This window comes from Synchiropus splendidus, chromosome 15, assembly GCF_027744825.2.
Source record: "Synchiropus splendidus isolate RoL2022-P1 chromosome 15, RoL_Sspl_1.0, whole genome shotgun sequence".
Taxonomy (NCBI): Eukaryota; Metazoa; Chordata; class Actinopteri; order Syngnathiformes; family Callionymidae; genus Synchiropus; species Synchiropus splendidus.
In genome coordinates, this window is record NC_071348.1 from 7,405,660 (window position 1) to 7,428,063 (window position 22,404).

Consider the following 22,404-nt stretch of genomic DNA (forward strand, 5'->3'; position numbering starts at 1 on the left):
GAACTCTCTGTCACGCTGCTGTCGCCTTATACAAGAGCTGACAGTGGTCTGTAGCCTTGAATGAGGGTTTGAAGAGACCCAAAAAAGGTTGCACTCTATCGTATTGTATTCTTGAAGCACAATGTCCCTTGATGGTCTGAGTCACCAGCTATTTATTAAACCTTTCAGCCGCTGTTGCCACCTTGCATCATGTCAAGGACGTGTCTCGAGCATGATGATTTTAGACAATGCCAGCCCCTTTAAAACAAGTGCAAAATGAGGTCCGAAGCTCACACATTTAGAGTTATATCAGAATTTTATATCTGCAGCAAACAATTTGAATTGTATTGAATGAACAAACTGACGTTGAACAGTCTCGAAACCATGCATTCAGTTAAGGAGAGGTGGGAACGCTTGTCCTTCCTGCTTTGGACTCTACACTGAAGGAGGAGCGGTTGCTGCAACTAGTGAAGAGTTTCAATCTTTTCATCTTGGCTGTTTATTGTTCTGCGCTTTGAAAGCATTCAAGGTTTCTTGATCTGCGTCGGTTTCTACGCATTACATCACTCACAGGAAGCCGCAAGAGCAGTACAACTGCAAGCAACGTGACGCGACTACGCAAGAATTGCAGAACCACCTTAACAAGCTCACATTTTATCATATTTTATGGAGAAAAAACGTTCAATAATCCCACTGCTTTTCTCAGTTGTGTGCAAAATGATGGTAATGTCGGAATTCAAGCCACAAATAGTCACAAATTACTTTTTGACTTTGCTTGCATATTTTTTTTTGTCGAAACCTGTGTTTTATTAAAAAAAAGCTACTTTTTAAACCACAATGGTCAGTAGTGTTTCCAAATACTTCATGTTTATTCTTAAATAATGCCCTCCTGGTGGATCAAAATGTACATATTGGAAATCCACCTGAGAAAGTCTTGTGTCTAAATTCACTTAAAAAAAAAGGGAAGGGAAACAAGTGTTGAACATTTAAAATGCAGCAGCCATTTGCTTTGCTCTTGGTTTGAGCACTCTAGGTGTCAACAACAGAGTTATCTCACAGAAGCCAGACCTCGCCAGGCTACACCTGACTCCCTGGGCTGTTTTATACTCCGTCTTCATTAGCGTTGACTGCTTATCGAGCTCATGCGTCTCAACGCTGCGGCCAAATTTGCCTGTTCATCCTGCAGGATGGGACACACATGCAGCGGTGTGAGGCATGGCCACAGCAGGTGAGATTTACGAGATAATTGGATGGATGGGTTTGAAAAATGGCCTCGGCGGAGGAGATAACAAGAACGGATGTTAGCTTATGATGAATCTGTGGCTTCAGTGGCGCTCCAGAGGAACACTTGTTTACATGGCTGTAGAGATGACATGAAAAGTAGACTGGAAAACATGTGTTAGCATAAGCTGTTTTGACTCATGGGTCACCAAAGGTCCTATATAGAGAAGGAAGTAACCCGAAATGAACTCAAAACCTTGACATGAGAAAAGGAAATAGCTGTTATTGGCTGCCACTAGGGCGGCGTACAGGAGCTGGTGGGAATGGTTTCAGTCGCAGTAGTTGTCCACGAGCACCACCTAGTGGTATTTAAAAAGCTTATTCACCTCATTTGCAACACCTAAGATTATTTGCACAGAGAATATTTCATCACATGCCACACTAAGCAAGTCAATGCCTCCGGTCTTCATTTCTTTGCGTCACCTCTAGGAACTTAAATCTGGATTTAAAGGCATGAGACCACTGAAGATCCATTAGAATGTTACGTTGAATGAAGATTAGATCAATTTAAAAACAATGAAGAAGAAGGCAAATATTTATTTGTTGAAACAGTTTAGTTTAATATATGTAATATTGAACTGCAGATGGGTACAGAAAATCTCCTGTTTACTGAAGCCGACAGAGAAAACTGTTATCCACTATTGCTCTGCTTCACATAAGTACATCATCTGCTAAGTGTATACTGCTTGTGAATTGACATGCTCCAGATTGGTCACAAATTCTCCTTCAGAAGTGAGTTAAACTGTAGCCTAAAAAGGAAACGCCTACACTCAAGTCAGTTTTAACAGTCAGTGCACGACACCAACTAATAAATAGAGGTCAGTGTTCAACGTTTAGACAAAGCAAGTTCTTGAATCCGACAGGTAAAAGCTACTTCTCTGTGGAGAAAGCTCGTTTCATGAGGGGTGGGTTCTTGCCGGTGTCATACAGCGACTCCGGTGGGGGGGTGCTCAGGCAGCACCAGTCTGGAATACGGCCGTTCTGGTTGTAGTAGTCCCTGGAGACTGACCTGCTGGCCAGGATGTCTTGTGGCGCCCCAAAGATTGCTCCTGGTGAACACAGAGGGACAAGAGATAAAAATCTCACCTTGAAAATGCAGCTTTTAAAAACAACCATAAGGTGATTCTGACCTCCGAGCCAGGCCGTGCAGTTGGGCTTGGCAGGTGGGGTGTGAATACGGAAATTCTTGCTGGCCAGGATGTCGCTGTACTTCGGTTTCTCCACCAGAACTCGGATCTCAGCCAGGAGTCGGTGCAGGAAGCCCGGCAACATGGCCGTGCCGCCGATGACCACCAGGTTCTCAGAGAGAACTTTGCGGGTGTCAATGGGGCACTGAAGCAAACACATGTAACTCAACGTGATCTGCATGTCATTTTCAGGTTCTTTCCTCGCAGCGGAAAAACAACATTTAAGTCGAAGAGGAAATTAGCTTGAGATCATCCTGAAAGCCGACCTACAGTGTGATTAATGATGTCATTAATGACTGTCTCCGGGGCTGGTTTCAGAGCAACACAGATGAGGAGTTACCATGGTAACCACATTACAAACCTACTATTAGTCCTTGTTCAACTACAAAAAGAAAAGTACCAAAGACAGATGGGTAAATCCTAAAATAGCCCGGTCGGGACGCCACTTCTATCAGGACACACACACACACTGAAAGAAGAAATGAATCTTTCCCAAGTACACTTCAAAGATTTTCCAAAATAATACTCATTCAAAAAACAGCAATATTTTTCTATAATTTTAACATCAATCTGTTCATGCTGTGTGTTTACATCCTAGTGTCACTACGCCAGACAGAGAATTGGTTCTTACTTGGAGCGAATGAAGAGCTTTATGCACAACTACAAACTTGACATGCAGCTGGTGGTACAGAGCTAGTGGTCAGTATGATGGTCTACCTTGACAAGAGCGTCCAGGATGAGAGACGCCACACTCTTCTCCTCGTTGTCTTGTTCAAAGAGAATCTCCATCAGAGAATCTCTGGAAGACAAAAAGGACAGATCCATGCACTTAACAGCCACATGGACGTTGACAAGGCACTTCACTCGGTTATCTACCTGATAGAACCTTTGATATGCAGGATCTTCTGTCCGTCCAGAGGATAAGCAACATCTGGAGGAGGAGCCGGACGCTTCCATGATAAACAGAACAGAGGTGTTTGAAAACAAAGTATAACGCAATGCCACTGACTTCAGAGTAATTCAGTCACCTCTGCTGTACCATCCAGGTTGAACTTAGCTTCCTGGATCTTGAGGCCTCTTTGCAGGTCGCTGACAAAGCAAGTCCTCACTGCACAAGAACCAAAACTACACAAGTGAGTTTTGATATCTCTTTGCAGCATTATAGCATTATACTGAAATACAAACTCTACTTATATATATATATATATATGTATGTATATATATACAGTATATAAATATCGTATTGAATTTGTGGCATTGACGCCTTTTAACGTGCACGTGCTGCAGGACTCATGACACGACTGAAAAAAACCTCTGCAGTAGACATGCTGTTGCCAAGCGAGCGGCGTGAACTGCATTCACCGATCACGCCGAGCTGAGCCTTTCATAATCGGTGGCCAATCGATTGGAGCATCCCTCGTAAAAATCCATACAGTATATTAGCCGCACCGTTGTATAAGCCGCAGGGTTCAGACAGCAAGTTAAAAGTAGCGGCTTATAGTCCAGATAATACGGTTTGTGTGTGTGTGTGTGTGTGTGTGTGTGTGTGTGTGTGTGTGTATATATATATATAGTTTTTTTAAATATAAATACTGCTCACTCTCAAATTACTACTACATAAATTGTCAGTTTTAATATTTCAGTTCAACAAGATAAGAAGGATTAACACATTCTACATGAAAAAAGTGAGTGCTTATTTGGTACATGTCAGTTTTAAACTTTGACTAAACAGCAGTCAAACCCACCTTTGATGTCTTCGACAGTTTCCTCTGGAATGATTCCTGCAAACAGATGACAACAGAGGTGAAATAACTAGACCAGAAGTGGCCAGCTTTACTGTGACCAACATGAAACCCTCACGACTTTAGGTTAAGCAAATAAGCGACTAAGTCTAAGCTGAAAACATGATGCAGAGGGAAGAATGTTAGCGTCATAGTTGCATGTCCTAGAGCCGTTCAAAACTATGCAGCAGAATGAAAAACAATGCTAGCGTTTTGAATATATTATCGCAATGGTTCAATGCAAAGCACAGGTGAGATAAACTAAGAAAAGTGTGACATCAAAGGGCAAGTTTGTGTCAGGTGAGCTTTTTTTAATTCCAGGTGTTAGGAGTCGCAATGGCTACTGTGCCACACTGTGCGCAGCATTTATTTACTTCAGTGAGTAATTACCAATGCCAGCAGGTACGCTCTGCCCAGTTGTTGTGTCAGTATCCACAGTACACTGCTCCACCAGAAGAGCGTCCAGTTCTCTGGAGATAACACATCAAATGTTGAGGACAAACAAACATCTACAAAAAAAAGAAGTATGTCTTCACAAATAAGAGATCAGTAGAGATGCTGTTGTCTCAGAGGAGGTGGAGTCTTTATGTGGCACTTACTTATGAATGGCTTTTCCACCCAAAGGCAAAGCCTCCCACGCTGGAAGGATGGGGGTGCACTCATAAATCTGGGATAATAGTTATGGAGGAAATATGTTGATTCAAATCACACAAATGGATTTGGTAAAGCAAGCACTCAGGTTGAGATAAAAAAAACTCTTTAAACCAGTTTCTACATGGGATATTGGTGAGAAATAAACACAATTAATTCAGTTAACCTGAAAAATAAAAGCACGCCCATCCTATGGACTGTCAAAGACCACACACTTGCTCACTACTCTTCTTGCAAGACTAGAGGGGAGATGCTGTCACCCACTTCCTGTCCCATTGTCCTGGATCAGCAGCACATGACTGCGGTCCATCCATAAGACTCCAGATGCAAAAAAAGGATACAGGAAGAACCAGTGTCTCTGTGTGTCCACAGTCCATCACCAGTGCAGAGTTGATCCCCAAAGTCATTATAGACATGAGATGACTGGGTGCAAACAAGACAGAAGGGACCTGGACAGAATAAAATTTCAAATCCAGTTGAGATGTGTTTATTTTTTAAGAAAAATAAAACAATGTTTTCAAGTTCAGAACCATAAATGTTGCTTCTTGTACCTCAAACTGTTTGAAGAAAACCTTGGTAAGTGTTTCTCTGAAGTGAGACGGGCATAGGATGGACTCGATAATGACCACTCTTCTGTCGCGAGGATTCACCAACAGATGCCTGAGATCAGACATAAAAATTGTGTCGATGAACCACAGCACAATCATTTTGCAAACACACTCACCTGAAGTAGAGTATGTGGATAAACTCTTTTAGGATGACATAAAGCTCTTCTGTGTTGATGTTGTACTGAACAACTTTGGTGGCCTGAAACAACACAGTGGCTCTTGTCACAAGGGTTCAGGCTATTGCTTTTTATAAGCAGCAGCCACTCTCACCTGTTGTTCCCCTGGTTTCCTGATCTCGCTCGGAATGATGAACCTGGGCCCCGTTTCCCCTGCAAAGCCACATCTACAAAGGCGGAACAAATCATGTCACGATCCGGTTCAGTAAGGGACGCCTCATTGTCACGTCAAACTCAGGACAATTCTGTATTTCAAATGACGGTGGCAACACTAGAAGTAATGGCCTTTGGGTGTGAATCTAAGATGTGAAATTGTGTTCCTCAAAAGCTGTTCTTACTCTAGTAGTGATGGGCCAATGAGGCTTCATGAAGCCTCATTATCATAGCCCACTAGGTGGCACTCTCTATTCTAACACCTTTTCAATGAAACCTTCCTGGTCGGTGACTTGTCGACTATAAAAACGGTCGTCAGTTGCAGCCCTACACTAGAGTGAACGGACAAACAAAGACTTGTTCATTCCACTTGAGTTTCATGTGACTTTGCTCGGGGGGATGCTAATTAAATATGCGAAGTTGTATGTTTCAAACTGTTGACGTTTAATCGCGAATTTGTGTTGTGTACGTCGCGTGTCAAGTAAAACATTCCCTGTCTCATCATATTAACGTGTTTCGGTGCGTTAGCTCAGTTAGCTTAGCATTGACTTGTCAGAATCGCTGTAGCTTCTTGACAACCACAAGCTACTGCTTACTGAACAGCAAGGTTTATATCTGCACATGTAGATCTACGGACGGCGTTTCGAAGCAAGTAAGTCGCTTCAACCTGAAATGGGAAGGTTTTAGCTCAGCTGGTTTGCTAACGATGCTACTCACTTTGTGTACGCTGCTCCTAAATCGATGACGACGGCAGTCTTCTCGGCTAAACTCCCCAAACCTTCAAACAATGGCATTTTACTGTTTCTTGGAAATGCACAACTGTCACCAGTTACTGTAAGTTCGCTGCTGGCATTGTCGGTCAATAAAAGGATGTCGCTTGTTTCTTTTCTCGCGACCGGCTGGGTGTCGCCACTGTGACGTCACGGGAAGCTGTCAAAACGAAAACGTTTATCGAACGTTAAATGCGAATTTAAGTGACAACTAAATACTCTTAAGGCCTAATGTCCAAATAAATACTGAGAAGATTTAGAGACAATGGTACCGCTTTATTTAAATTGGATTGGAATTGGATTCCTACAAATCCAAATTATAGAAATGTATTCCAAACAATGAAACATGCAATTTAATTATTTTTAATAATAAAAGAAGAATCCAATTATTAATTATTCATTAAATAACTGCATGTCAATTTAAAATGCAATTTTGTGTTTTCTGTTGGTTGTTGTTCATTTTCTTAAATTGTCGAAATATATCTCACGGTGCAATGCTTATGACTGATAGTGAGTTTTCGTTTATCGCTAATTTATAACTGACAGTTAAATAAAAAAAAAAAAGAGAATATGAATAGAAATTTTGATCACGATTACATTGTAAATGGACGTGCTGTTAAAAACAATAGGCATTTTCTCAAGACTACTGAGCACATTAGTCATGAGGCTGCTAAAATATAATTTTGCTTAATAATACACCAGCAGTAACAGAAAATGTGCTTAGTTACACACATCAACTTTTATATTAAAAATCTAATGTTAGTTTAAAATGGTTCCGTTAAAATACGTTCAAAGGGATTGCCTTCAAAAATAAAGATTTTTCCTGTCCGTTTTTTAAAAGATAGATCTTTTATGAAAGCAGACAGAAGCTGAAGCCGCTCCTCTGACGAATCCGCTTGATTTGATGGAAGCACTTCAGCCGTCTGCGTAGAAACAGATTTTGAGTCGGTGACGTCGCAACAACACGCCTCTTCATCCCCCTCATCCTCTCCATCCTGCTCACCCTGTCCACAACAGCAGTTTCTGGTCGTGCATATCGAATGTAAGTGCATCCTGCCAACACAAATCCTGCATCCTCCAGGCAACTCGTCATGAAGTCTGCAAGGTAAATGCGGTTCGATTTCAGCCACGACTTTTATTTGAGCACTGGACTCCGCATGTTGGCGAACTGCGACTTAAACGCTGCACGTTGACTCTGAAATGCATCAGAAAAATGAGAGATTGTTCATCATGGCAGTGTTGGATTGTTTACAGAGTGCAATCTTGAGAGATCCTGTGGCTGCAGCACAACTCATGCTAGAGAATAACACACAGGATTGTTACCCTGGTAACATGATTCAGCTGTAATTGTTGCAGCCGTTTGGAGCAACAAATGTGACACACACACACACACACACACACTCTCTACTTTAACATTCATGGGTCTGAGCAGAGAGAACCTGGTAGTCTATTTATAGGTGAAGTGTGGAGGGGTGCTCAAGGATTGCTGCCAGACTCCCCTTCTCCTCTCTGCCCAGTATCTTCTGTTGAGAGATGAAAAGGAATCCAAATTCTGATTTAGTACGAGCATTGAAATGAGTCTGACTGCGACATCAAAGCGCTTAATCCTGTTCTCCCTGCTCATCTCAGCCAATATGGAGTTCTAAGTGTGGTTTAATCTGAAGCTTCTGGAAAGTGCAGACCGAGCAGAAGAAGTAGCAGGTTTTGACGTCCACGTTTTGTGAGTTTAGGATCTGCCACTTCTCTCGCCAGGGACTGAGTTAGGGACGAGATGGTGATGTCTTGGATGCTCCATCGCCTCCTCTTGGCTGGGACCTGTTTCTGTGTCTTTGGGAACCCAGTTGAACAATCCCTGGTCCGAAAACAGGAGACTGGCTCGCTGCTGAATAATGAAGATCCAGGCAGACCTAAGGGGATGGAAGTGGTGACGCAGGCTGAAAACGGGGCCAGCGCTGACAGGGAATATGGGTCGAGGGTAGGCGGTGGAGGGAGAGACGCACCTGTTGGGACTCCTGCAGGTGGGCAGCCGGACGAGCCAGGCTCCATAGGATTGACCTTCACTGCGTCACCACAGCCTGCAGGCACTGACATCTCCCACCTGACTGAGAGTCTTCCTAAAGATAAAGGCCGGAGCGCCACACCGACAGATTCCTCGGATCAACAAACCGTCACTCCTAACCCGGCTGCCTCATCGGACCTCATCGATGCAGCCATGATGTCCACGCTGTCTGAGCCTCTGGAGCCGGACATTGGGACAAACCTGATGCCCAGAGAGGACGACATGGAGAGCCTCTGGACGGAGGAGACGAGGCCCAGTGGAGGTATGTTTGATCATCCATTTCAAATAAGAATCAACTATTAAAAACAACAATATTGTGATGATCATTAACCTTTAAACTCAGTATATATTCTGTATAAATACAATTAGAAAGTAGCACTAATATGGGCCCTGATAGCCTACTTTCCCCAGGAATACAAGTTTATCTATAAAAAAATCCAAAGTCAAAGCCACCTTTTTTGTATTTTTTAATTCACAGTAGTCAGTGCTGCAGTCTCATAGCAAGGTTGCTGGTTCAAATCCCTCCCACTGTCCAAAAACAAAGGTTGAAAGGCGACTCAAAATAGTTGATATTTTTTGCTGTAGTTGCATGTCGGACCCCTGACCCGGCGAGTGGCAGTCATTATCGCTGCCCCAGTTTTGTCTTCCACTTCTGCCTCTGCTACTTTGTATGTAGCAGAGGCAGAAGGGAGGGATTGAAGTTGTCTGAGTCTATATATGTTCTTGATGTTCAGCGAGGGCAAAAGGCTGTTTGATGAAGCTTCTAGTCAAAAGTTTTACTTCTACAAAAAATGCTTCCAAAGCCAAACTTCAGCAATTCTTCTCTAAGATGAAGAGCGTCTCCCGACAGCAATGTTTTTTCCCCTCTTTTCCTTGCGCCTATGCCTCGCCTCTCGCATGAACACTGTTTTTAAAGCGATGCGGACACTTTTTTAAAAGCATTTTGCTCCTCATTTGCTAATTCTGACTTTTTAAGTAAAAGTGATGTGGCAATATTCGATATTTGAAGCTTATGTGTTGCATTTCAGGTCAGAAAGACCATTTTCATCTGATGCAGAACAAACGTCTTTTAAAATATCACTGGTAATTCCTCAATCGGCCAGCAGGTGGCAGTGGCGTGAGGGCAGAGTAGCATGGATGAAACATACCTACATAACACCACCAAACTCAAACCAGCTTTATTTAAAATATGTTTGTCTGCGTTGCTGTTCTGTTCACAAATAGAAGAGAGAAGAGCCCAGCTACATTACCTCTGCCACTCCACTGATTGGAGGAGTCAAAAATGTGTCATGAAATGAATGATCTGAAATGTGTCACACCAAAAATATCTGCTTTTATAGCCAAAGGTCATCCAGCTTTGAGCAAGAAGCTGTTTTAGAGACTGTATTTTGGGTTAATTGAAGCATTGTTAAATTGAAAACAAAGAACATAGTAGCCAATCTGACGCTAAAAAAGTGTTCTGTAGTTTACATTCTGCAGGTGAATAGAAGTTGGACTGGAAGCTGCAGCCATCTTTGTGAGAAATTGTCCTTGGACGGGTTCTGCTGTGTCATTTCCTGTCAAGCTGTCATGTTACTGAGTGGCAGCTTCTAACTGTGATGCAGTGACAGAGGACACCGTGGGTCTGATGTCTCAGGATGAAGCCACCGAGGGAACGATGTCTTCAGAAGCGCTCCCTCTCATCTTTGAGCCTGTTGAAGATGTCACACCCGAGGAGGCGACCTCACTCACCTCAGCGTCCCGCCACGCTCAGCTTCCTGCCGCCATGGCGACCGGCGGCTGGCGTCTGTCTGAGGTGGACCTGAAGCAGCTGGTCACCGTGGAGGCAGACAGTGACAGTCCCTCTCATGCCACGCCTTTGCTGATGCCAGACTGGACGTCACCCTGGCAGGTGTCAGGCTCTGAGCTCCTGGATCCCATCGGCCAATCCGAGCCGACGGTCTTGCGGCGGCGCCTTGAGTCAGGACGGCTAGAGGACGACTCTGACAGAGGTGGGATGTGGCATGTTTTATCATCAACAACAAGACATCAGGGGCCACGCAAGACCAGATGGAAATAAAAAAAACAAAACAAAACATATATATATCCACTAAAATTATTACTATATTTGCTCTTGTGCTCAGGTAATGTGAGGACGGCAGACGTCGAGGAGAGCCACCTCATCATGGAGGCTTCGCTCTCCTCAATGCAGGATGCTTCCACAGCGGTAACCATGGCAACCCAACTTAAATCGAGATCAGGGCTGGAGCAAATGGAGTCTGAAGGTGAGTCCACTTTCTCCACTGCACAATTCATTGAAACCTTTCATTCTCTGTGCTGTTTTCGCAAACAGAGGACGAAGATGACGAAGAGGAGGAGAATTCTGAGGAGTCTGTGGAAGACGACAGCGAGGAAGACTTGACAGATGCGCCCAGAAAATCCTTGACCCAACCTCCGTACAGCATCATTCCTCCTCCTCCAGTCTGGGTGCAACGCAACCAGGGACTGAGTGAGTGCGCGGACACGAGCGCGTACACGCACAAGAACACGTCACATTAATGCGCCTCTCTTCCAGTGCGGAGCTGGGTCGACCTGATCAGAGAAAAGGTAAGGACGACCTCTACCGATTGGTTAAGGTAATGCAACGAGTTTGATTAGAGATTAACCATTAAAAAAAACAAACAAACAAACATTATATTTAGCTGCCAAAGCTAGTGGTTTATCAAAGCTAAAATGTATTGAGGAAACTTCTAAACATAAATAGAATAAGGCAATTCAAAAACAGACTGATATCTTGACCGATGCTGTATTCATTGAGACTTTACTGCATTGTATTTATCGTAAATATGAATCTCATGAACAAAACAGTTCCTGGACATGGTGGAGGAATATGTCACCTGTCCAGTGCTGAGCTAAGGATGAGGGTTAATAACAGTATTTTGTTTTGAACAATACATTTTTCTCAATGCTACTCATGCTTGCAATTTAGGAACATAACCGGGACGCAGAGTCCAAGTTTGGCCCCATGCATGACTTCTTTTTTTTTGGCTTGTGCGTCATTGCAATGTCATTTTCATGTACTTATTGTATTGCAAATGTGCTACTTCTTGTGAGTGACAAACATGAATTTATATTTCGGTGGCCTCACCTTGCAGGCGGGCTATGTGTCCGGTATGTTGGCCCCTGTAGGGATTGGCATCGCAGGGGCCCTGCTCATTGTTGGCGCCCTCTATAGCATCAGGATGATTCATCGCAAAAGACGCAACAGTTTCAAGCATCAACGGAGGAAGGTCAGACAACCAGAGGTCAGTGTCCTATTTGTTTACGCGTCGGGCAGCTCTGACACCCGTAGTAATCTTGACTCCCTCTCCTCTTCCTTCCCAGCAGCCTGGTGAGCTGAGCACCAGCGGCCAGGACCAGGCCATGCTGCTGGCAGACAGCTCCGAGGACGAGTTCTGACGTGACTTGGGTCAGGCACTTTTCCGACCTGCCAAACAATGCTGCTGAAGGTTTCCATCACTATGACGACCGCACCTCCGATCACCCATGGTTGTTCAGCTATGACTCATCTGATGTGCTGAGTATGACGGAGCATAAGTACACAGGGAATTTCCCTGTATATTGATGGAACATTGAGCCCAAAGGAAACGTGAGGGGAACTAGTTTAACATTTCACAGTCAAGTAAATTCAGACTGTGTGCTGGTTTCCTGACAGAACAGCTGCAGTTGAGACTAAGTAAGTGTAAATATATGTACAGTAAATGCAGCCAATGGTGGTTAATGTACATAAAAAGACATGTTTATCAAGAGCAGTAACAATAGCACATTGAAAACAGCAGAACAGACAGCAATATCGTTCATAACTTGGGACCAACATTTACTTTTAAACCAGTTTCAGATTACATTTCAGTTCGAGGACCAGCTTTCAGTTTACGCTCAGCCTGCTTCATAGAAAACCTTGTTGACATGCAAATAAAAACTGCATTTTATTGTTTGAGTTCATCAGCTTTCCTGAGTATTTCAATATTCTATATCAATAATGTAGCATTAACAAACCCTAAATGAAGGGTTGATGTATTAAATGCATGTCGTTTTTATTTTTTGAAAAAGCACAATTAGAAAAAAAAAATTAAACAGCAGCTCTTTGCACAATACTTTATGCATTTTGTTAGTTGAGCAGAGGGATGAAACAGACACAGCAGGACTGTTTCAGGAGTTTCATTTTTGAATCACTTTCAGAAAAATATTGTTCATCAGGTCATTCGCCCCACTGAGGTCTGTAACATTCCAACATATCACATCCTGTTTGATGAATTTCCTACTTGTGTGAAAGCAATATGGTTCCATTGTGTGTCGTGTATATATCGTTTTGTAAACGTGTGTGACCGAGATGGCTGCAATGTAGTGACGGAAAACTCCAGACAAAATGGTTACAGCATTAAAAAAAAAAAAAAAAAAAAGAATAATTTATTTCTGTGTTTTTTTCCACATTAAATAAAAGCTTTTGGACATTTTCAGATTGTAATAGACGGACGGTGAAAGCCAGGGGGAGGGCCATGCAAAACTCTGTTGTTTCCGGCATTAAAAGACATGGACAGTCATTTTAGTGTGGGGCTGCTGTCTTCCCGGGTGAGGTCCGGGACATGGTTGGGAGTTGGGACAAGAACACTGTACTGGCATGTCTCAAAAAAAAAAAAGTCTCATGATAGGTGATAGAAGAAACCACTGGCCACAATTGACGCAGCCCTCGAGTCTCTGGCGGGGCAAAGATTGTGGCAAGGATTTAATGCCCAGAGTTTTCCTGGATTCAGATGGATCATAAAGCATCTTCCGATGGGCAACTGCTATGACATTTTTTCAGAAGGCGTCGCCTGTCGCCCGCCCTCATCTTACAGTTACAATAAACTGAAGGAAATATTTTGCGCGGGGGAAGAAATCAACTTCAAAACAATAAATACCCCGATGATAATGTTCAGGTCGTAGCTGCGTACGCTGGCATCACACCTGGATGGTTCATAAGTGGCACAAACAAAATGCAAGCATCAAATCTTTAACCCAACCCTTTCCAAACAAGACGGATGGACATTTGTTCTGAATGCAGGTGGGAAGTGTAAACATGATCAACCGCAGTCATGGTCGTGCGGCGCCACATTGGATCCTCTTGGGAGACTTAAGCAAGTTGCTGGCAGTGTTTATATCACTAATTTGCATGATCGGAAAAATAAATAACAGCTGGAGGTGCACAGCAGTCGACCACCAGCGATCCTATAAATAGCAGGGTTTTATTTCTTGGGTGGAGAGAATTATGCCGGCAACTCATACAAACGCAGCATCCATGTCTACATTTGTTCAAGTACTCATGAAGAAGGGATGTAAAGGTTGTGTGCGGGCACCTGGGAGCGTTGTGGATATACTGTAAATTAAAGAACAGAATTTAAAAAAAAGTTTGTTTTACATTTAAGAGTTAAATTACTGATTGCATAATTCAAACAAAGCATGATGCTCTGGGCAGAGGGATGGCCGACAGTGTGGCGCAAGAGGAACATGGTTACAGTCTGATTAAAAGGAGTAAACAGCGGCCTTTTGACCGCATTGGCAACCTCTCATGAAAACACTTTGTTCCAGAAGTTTGCAGAACCTGGCAGTGCACTTCAGGAGAGCTCATCTCGAGGAGGGAAAAACAAACGGGAGCGCTGGCATGATCCGTTAGCGGGGTACATGAGTGAATTGGTAACTCGATCCAAGGCTCTGCGCGGACATGCTTACACCGAACAGGGATAGGTTTATCAGGACGCACTCTTCCGTCTGGCGTGCGCCAAACAAACGCATGCTTATACAGTCCCGTTGGCTGAGGCAGGTGACGGAAACCCAAGACACACGTCCACACGCTTGCCCGCGGCGAGAGCAGGCGCGCGTGCGCACACAAACGGGCTCCACGCCCGCTTTAAGAAAACAAACACGTAAAGGCTGTACAAACACAGTCATACCAGAGCTCTCCTCGTCCAAATTACAAGGTTAAAAAAGAAACACAAAAATAAACTCCACAAATATATTTCTTTCCCAGTTTGTTTGTCTCTGTCCTGCCTGACTGTTGTCGTGCGGATGATTGTGGGTTAATTCCTGTTGGATGCGGACTCCTGTCCCCACCTGAGCTGCCCTCACAACCAAACCCCCCTCCTCACTCAACCTTTCGTCAGTAAAAGTAGGTAAAACATCTGGAGGGCTTCAGTCTGTCAACAGTTTCACGGTCAAGGACAGAAAGTGGGTGCGATTGTGTGTCAATGTGTGTGTGTGTGTGTGAGTGAGTGAAATGACCAGGGCAACTCTGAGGCTGAGTGTGCTGTGAACAGCTCCCGCCAGCCCCTCTTTCCCGTCCCCCGCATCTTTTCTTCTCAGCGGAGCCACAGTTTGAGCCGCAGAGCGTCAACTCCGTTCAGGTAGTATCTGAAGAGCCGCTTGTCTCTGACAAAGCCTAAGTTTTCGTAGAGCTTCAGGGCTGATTTGTTGGTGATCTCCGTCTCTAATACGACCTGTGGGCAGAAGGAAGGGCGTGTCAGGATCCAGTCAAACTCGGCAGGCTGGACTCTGCTGCAGCAGAGCGTTATCTTATCTGAGACAAACAGGACTGGCTCAGTCATATGCATCGCCTCGCACAACAAAGCGGAGAGCACACTCCTATGATTATCAAAGGACAAGACATGAGACGCAGGATCATGTGGAAAACAAGACGGATCAACTATTTAAAAAAAAGGCTTGAAGACACCAAGACCTGATAACAAAGGTTAAAACACAACAGATATTACTAACTAAGCTTATCTTTCCAATTTAATGGGGAAAACTTAGACATATAGTTGTCAAACAGCGGCTGTTAGCTTAGCAAGAACTAGTCAAGAGCCGGGACATGAGAGTGTCACATACAAAGTGCCCTTAATGAGAAATCCAAACAACCATGGCAGTGAGTCACCCACGAACGCAAAGCTAACACAGAGCTTTCAGAAAATAACACTGTGGATGGATCACAAACAGATTTTAGGACTGACTTTGGTCCCCTGTGAAGTGTAAGAGGTTACACTGCAGTGGAAGAGAGTAGAGAGACCTGGATACAATGAGTGGATAATGATGACTCGTGACTTCTGTGGTATCTCCTTGAATAATCCTTTCATGCTCAAGTGCCTTTAACTAGGGTGTTTATCTGTAGAGACTTTCATTTATCTTGACATTGAATCCAATTTTACCAGCGCATGTACAGACTTACTCTTAATGTGTGACACCAACCGACGTCACACAACTCTTTTTTTGCAGGGCTACACTCCCCAAACCCATCCACAAAATTTGAGATTATTTGAGCAGCTTGCATTTTAGGAGCAATTATATACTTAAATACTGTAATATTACAAGCATCTAGTCTGATACTAGCTTTGTCACAGTGAGTACCATTAGCATCAGATTAAAAAAAAAGACAAATTAATCTGCTAACTTCAGTATTTAAACAGCCTCTCGGCAGAGAGTCACTTATATGCAGCTCAAAGTAGCTGTGCGAGACGAGAAACAATCACACTGCGTTCAAAGACACCTAATAAATACCACTTTGACATACTTGATTTACGTGACAGCTGCAAGTTACGAAATGTAATGCATGTTTTCATCATGCAAGTCCTGCTAGTGGCACTGTCCCTCAGAATATCTTCTCACAGAAAGCACACCAACTACCAAGCCTCTGCGCTGTAGGAGCTAACAGCTACTTTATTTTGGGCGGAGGCGAAGTCATGGCAGGCAGATGTTGCTGTCAAAGGTGGTCACCTAAACTATAAAGAGCAGTGGAGAACACAGAACATGAAGTGCAATGAGGGCCTTACTTCGTCACAGTCCCCCTCCACCATGGCATAGATGGCCTTCTTCACTAGATTAGTACCTGGGGAGAAAAGTGAAATGATGTAAACATGAAACAATGACTTCACTGCAGGTTCACTTGTGAAGTTTCCATGCTGTCATTGGAGGAAGAAGGCAATGAAATAAACAGCGGTGATTGTTTATTTAATATTAAATTAAATCAATTGGGAACTTGGAATCCAATGAAATGACAGACAATATACAAGACAAAGTTCTTCAGTGGGATTTAAGTTTGATGTGTTACTTATTAAAATTGGGAAATACCCATCCATGTGTCACATGTCGGCTTTAATTGAAATAATGTAAACCTATTCATGTGTTATGACAAAGAAATCCACTTATTAATATGCAACACCACACTCACCGATACTTTTCCTTCTGTGTTTCGAGTCCACGGCCAGCATGGCAATGTAACCGCGTCTGAACATTTTCTTGTGCATGTCAAGCTTACACACGATGGCTCCCACACACTCCTGCTCCACCATGGCCTGGGACACAAACACACGTGCGTCAGTCATTTCAAGACGCCGCCCCAGACCTATCAGTCCAGCAGTTCCTCTGATCTTCCTGCCGTTTCGCCCGTCCAGCTGGTTCTCAGAGCTGACCTCTGACCCTTGTGTCAACGCACTTCCTATCGTTTGACATATAGAGTTCCAGACAAACAGGAAGTCGGAACTTAACTGGAACCACGAGACGACAGCCAATGCATATCCTATATTGGAAAATGCATTTATCGGTATTTTAAGACAATACAGTGGGAGGACAAAAAGTTTTGACTAAAATTGAGCACCACTCACTTTGGTGCAAATAAAAACTCAGACAAGCAAACAGTCAAGCAAAACAAATATTAAAACAATGTATTCATGGTTTGCTGCAATATACAATGAAGACAGGTGACACTGAAAACTTGTCAAACCACGTGGAGCATGGCACAGAGTTAAAAACAATTCAAAAACATTTCTCTTGAGCAATAAAAGTCAAGCGTGTCAGACTCACCAGGAAGCAGAGTTGCGGCCAGTTATGAATGAAGTACCTGTAGGTGTAAATTGAATAAGGCTCGGACAAGTCCTTGGTGATCAGTCTCATAATCCAGGGCATCTGCAGTTCGGACTCGTAGCGCACATAACAAATACCGTGGCTCTGGTCTTGGGCTGGGCCGGGGCAGCAGCTGAGGTCGAGTCGGGCCAGCTCCTCTGTAGGCGGCTGGAGCAGCGGACAGTCACCGGGCTTCTGCTCTCCCACAGGCCCGGCACCGTCAAGATCACCCTTCCCTTCTCCTTCGAGGGTCCCTTCAGTCCTTGGGAGACTCGGTACCCCGTTCATGCTATTGTTAACCGAGAGAGAGAGGCTACCGTTTTTGGAGCAGGGGCCTTCCTGCTGGCAGTCCTCACTATTGTTTCTGGACAGTGGAGCCTCGTCGTTGCTGCTGTCACAGTTGTCCGCGGACGACCTCGGGTTGTCAGGTCGAGTAGCTCCGTGCCGGAGTCGGTCAGCGTCCTCCGGTGAGCACGCCAGGCCGTTTAGCTGCGGCTGATCCCGGGCTCGCATTTTCAGGTGCAGCGGCGCTGGGCTAGCTCTGGCTAGCATGCTCTTCTGTTTCTTCTTAACCGACCGTTTCACCTCGTTTTCTGACTGCGCTTTCTTCCCCGCAACACTGGATAAAGTGCCCTGCCTGTGACAGAGCGGTTGTCCGTCCTCCCTCGCCGTCTCCGAGTCCACAGCGCCGGTAAACGGTGGACTTTCAGCCGGGGATGCGGGGAGAGCGCTACTAGGCCCAGGCGGCACTGTGGCCATCCCACCGCATTAAGGTGGAAGAACGCGCTTGAAGAACGTTGCGGACAGTCTCATTCACAAGGCGAGGGCTTAAACCAACTGAATACACCGGAGCTGACCGAATATTGGCTCAATCGGAGGAGTACAGTAGCAATGGTGTATCAGCTGGCTTTCTCCTCGATCCCCCCGCTGCCGCCAAGTGCTGTCGCAGCAAACGCCATTGCAACACCGCACAGTGACGTTTTACGACAGTGCCGTAAAGCAGGCCTAGGTCATTCCACGGCAACTCACGTAATTTAACGCTGATTTTTGATGTAGTACATCATATATATATATATATATATATATATATATATATATATATATATATATATATATATATATATATATATATATATATATATATATATATATATATATATATATATATATATATATATATATATATAACTTTTTTTTAATTTTCTTATTATTATTTTATTCTCTGTGTGATGCTCTTCCTGATGCCCTTTCTTGCCTCTATTGCTGCTGGAAATGTCAATTTCCTGGAGGGAGTCATCCGCCATAAACAAAATGCTCAGACGGTTTTCACTACGTTTTAAAATCTTGTGGGAACCTTTACGTTCTTCCAGCTGATGGCGCTGCAGTTCATCTCAGTTTTGAATTTGATTCGTCAGGTGTGACTCTATTCTGCTTTCGTCCGCAAGATGTCGCTATGAGACAATTTTGACGTTCGTGAATAAAAGGTTCAGCACGACTGTACTGGTATCGTTTAATAGAACGCATATACTTTCTTGACAAGTTTGGCAAAGGGGATACATTTCGAAGAGCATTCGCATTTCAATATAATATAATATAATACAATACAATACAATATAATACAATACAATACAATACAATACAATACAATACAACACAATACAATACAACACAATACAATACAATACAATACAATATAATACAATACGATACAATACAATATAATATAATATAATACTTTCCCATTTAACCATGTACACATATTGGTATAAAAAGATCTTTCGCCATTAAAATTGTTTGACGTTTAGATTACATTTTATTGCACGTATTTTTGCGTATATTCCAAATGTTCTCTTAAAAGTGTGTCATGTTATGCTTTTGAAAATATGAAACCGTGACACTGGGGGCAGCTGAAGGAATACTTCAATGTCACGAGTTGCTTTGCCCATGCAGCCACTAAACAGCTCCACTGTGCACAGACAGATGACCATGTTTGATCAATTCAAATGGAGCAGATTCCATCGACGTATATGGAAACAGGTGGATTCGTCGGTCGATCCAGCGATATGGAAGCAGGCACTCACTGGGAGACAGAGACTCGGCGACAGGCCGCTGGTGAAGCAGACCTTTGAAAAACTAAGCCTTCAGGCTGAGAGCTCTCTGAAAAGCTGGAATCAGACATGCACAATCAGTTCCCCTCTTCAAATCTCTTTCACAGGCCTATCTACTTGAACAGGCTTCTCTTAATTACTTTCTCTATCACTGAGCGAGCTGCGCCGGGGACTGGGAGCCACGTCTTGCCAGAGACACTTGGCTGGTTTGAACCCATATTTATATATCTCCTTTCTCACAATCCCGTCCCGTACCTTTCCTACCCCCTCTCCTCCTCTTCATCTGCTGCTTTTCATTCTGCTCTTCTCCTCTTGTCTCTCGGTGCTTCTTTTTCCAGCCTATCTCCATCCTTTTCCAAATATCTCCAGGGTGTCGGTTGCATCATGTGACTGGCGTAATTGTGGTTACAGTGGTTGGCACTTGCGCTGAACTGTGGGAGAAGCAAAAATAGCTGGTGTGGAAGAGTATCAGGTCGATGCTGGCCTGTGCTTGAGCAGATTTCAGTCACCCTGACACCCCACCCTCCTTCTACTCGCTGTCACAGCGGCCCGCTCCCCTCCTCTCACAGCTCACTTCCATGCGTCCACCTCCTTCTCTTTTTTTTTTTCCGCCATGGCGTCTGGACCACTAGAGCTGTATTTAATTAGTTTCTGTTGGGTTAATTAGGGACTAAAGTTAGGGGGTCGGAGCAGAACAAAAACAGGTCAGACTGGACGCATGCAGGTGCTCCAGAGTGGATGCCAGAACCCACTGTTTCGATTGAGAAGGCTGCAGAATGTCTGGAGGAGAATTCTAAAACTAAAGGAAAGAGTTCCAATATGTGAAGAAGAATGGAAATATGACATGATATTAGTGAGCCTTCATCTCGAGAGACATCATTCATTCACACCCACATCCATTGAATTCTGTAAAACAGAATTCTCCTCTGTTTGTGCTTTAAAATGAGCAAAACGCTGCCTGTGCATCAACTGTCGAGAGAGACCACTTAACCATGCAGAGGACCCCACCGCCTCTGGTCCAGTCATGCCTGTTCTTCAAATAGAGTCAGCAGTTGACTCTTATGAGCATGCAAAAATGTTATTTCCAGAAAATCTCCTGGATATAACTTTCATTGACACCAGGGCTGCTGACACATTTCAATGCTGTGAAACCACAACTTCCTGAATGCAGGTGGAGTTCAGTTTGCGTCATAACGCAGGTGTTTCCACAGACACAACTGTGGTCACAAGGTGCGGGGGTCTGGGTGGCAAGTGAAGCTACAGGGTGCTCATCTTTCAGGGCTTCATAAATGGCGGCTTTCAGTTATTACATGGTTATTATTATAGGCAGTGAGAGAACACATACCTTTCAAAATAGATTTAAGTGTCAACGAATTCAGTGAGACTTCAGCATGCATTTATTATATTAGTCCAGAGATAGGCAATTCAATTTCCTAAGGGGCCACATCATAAACTGGGACTGTTGTGAGGCGCCATCATGCCAAAAGAAAGATGGTGATGACTTTGAAACATGATGGAAAAAAGAGCTGAAGTAGCATGGACAAAATGGATGTAAAAAGCTAAAAAAAGACAGGATATTTAGAAATGTATAAATGCTATGTAAACTATTAAAAGAAGAATGTTATATGCATTCTATTTGAATATAAATCAAAATAAAACTATGGACCAAACATCAAAGAAAGATAAAAAATGTTTTCAATTTTCTTTCAATGTATTTTGTCTAACAACAAAAAATACAATACAAGAGCAGTATTTTGCTGTGGGATTATGTTTATTTATTTATCGTTCTTTTCCACAAGTTTCTATTTGCAGCGCTGCTTTGACATTTCAACAGCCAAATTGCTTTCGCAATAATTTACAAATAATGCAGCTACTGTGTTTGTTTTCCATAAAATTGGATCATAATGTTTTTGTTTGTGCAACTTATATTTAATATTCATAGTGTATCTGTCTTTGGCAATGCTATGTGGCACTTAATTTCCTGATTACAATTCCTTACCATTACTAAATGCAGCTCATTTTAAAGGCATTTCAGATATTTTAATCCTAATATATGACTCGTATGACCACAGTTAGTGTGTGACAGTAAGACAAGAAAATTCTCCACGGCATTTGAAAACACTAAAACTCTAAAACAGTAAAGAAAACATGGTATATTTTAAAGCTATGGACGTGACTCTTGTCATGACAGATGTTCCTGACTGCAGAGAAGAGAAATAAAAATCTTGATATGTGATGCGAGGCGAATGAGCATCGATGGCAGCAGTGAAGGACAGATAAGAAGGAGAAGAAAGCAAAGGAGAGAAGAGGAGGGCATATCTGGCATGGCTGGAGTCCCTCAGTGTGTGAGGGTCCTACGGCCCTTTAGACAGGCGCCAGCCCAGCAGGAAAGCAGAGACAATCACGCAGCACCAAATCCGATGCACAGAGATGGAAGGATGAAGGAGAGGAGGGAAGACAGAGGGGAGCATCAGGGGGGTAGCAGTGGGACAAAGACGGAAGAAAGGTGGAGGACGTGACAAGGAGAAAAGTGGGTCCAGGAAGCGGGAGTTGACAAGAGATGCTCTGAGAAAGAGAAGATCAAGAGGAGGTAAGAGACTGGAAGAAAGGACGACCAAGCAAAGGAGAGATAGCACGTATTCCCTCTGTAACAGTCTTTATCACGGGCCCAGATCGTGGCGTATGAACAGTGATCCAAGTCAACCATCTGCTGAGGCTAGATAAGCCTGGGAGAGCCGGGTATTGAG

General features: G+C 43.6%; 3 protein-coding genes across 3 annotated transcripts; 1 reads left to right on the plus strand and 2 right to left on the minus strand.

Annotated features, from left to right (window-relative positions):
* Nucleotides 1-1,619: 1,619 nt before the first annotated feature.
* actr10 (actin related protein 10) lies at nt 1,620-6,730 on the minus strand. The gene is made up of 13 exons (XM_053888029.1): nt 6,534-6,730; nt 5,758-5,830; nt 5,604-5,686; nt 5,431-5,539; nt 5,221-5,328; nt 4,828-4,895; nt 4,619-4,698; nt 4,193-4,228; nt 3,476-3,555; nt 3,324-3,397; nt 3,165-3,246; nt 2,391-2,592; nt 1,620-2,309 (listed from the first exon to the last, which is right to left on the minus strand). The coding sequence occupies exons 1-13, from the start codon at nt 6,608-6,610 to the stop codon at nt 2,131-2,133; spliced, it is 1,251 nt and encodes a 416-aa protein (XP_053744004.1). The 5' UTR covers nt 6,611-6,730; the 3' UTR covers nt 1,620-2,130.
* Nucleotides 6,731-7,632: 902 nt separating this feature from the next.
* LOC128746664 (uncharacterized) lies at nt 7,633-12,758 on the plus strand. Its single transcript, XM_053843868.1, has 8 exons — nt 7,633-7,691; nt 8,661-8,907; nt 10,250-10,636; nt 10,769-10,909; nt 10,978-11,133; nt 11,200-11,231; nt 11,780-11,929; nt 12,009-12,758. Exons 2-8 carry the CDS (start codon nt 8,799-8,801, stop codon nt 12,081-12,083), a joined length of 1,050 nt encoding a protein of 349 aa, XP_053699843.1. The 5' UTR covers nt 7,633-7,691; nt 8,661-8,798; the 3' UTR covers nt 12,084-12,758.
* Nucleotides 12,169-18,504, minus strand: naa30 (N-alpha-acetyltransferase 30, NatC catalytic subunit). The gene is made up of 4 exons (XM_053843867.1): nt 17,511-18,504; nt 16,879-17,002; nt 16,481-16,536; nt 12,169-15,154 (listed from the first exon to the last, which is right to left on the minus strand). The coding sequence occupies exons 1-4, from the start codon at nt 18,306-18,308 to the stop codon at nt 15,017-15,019; spliced, it is 1,116 nt and encodes a 371-aa protein (XP_053699842.1). The 5' UTR covers nt 18,309-18,504; the 3' UTR covers nt 12,169-15,016.
* Between the last annotated feature and the right edge of the window lie 3,900 nt (nt 18,505-22,404).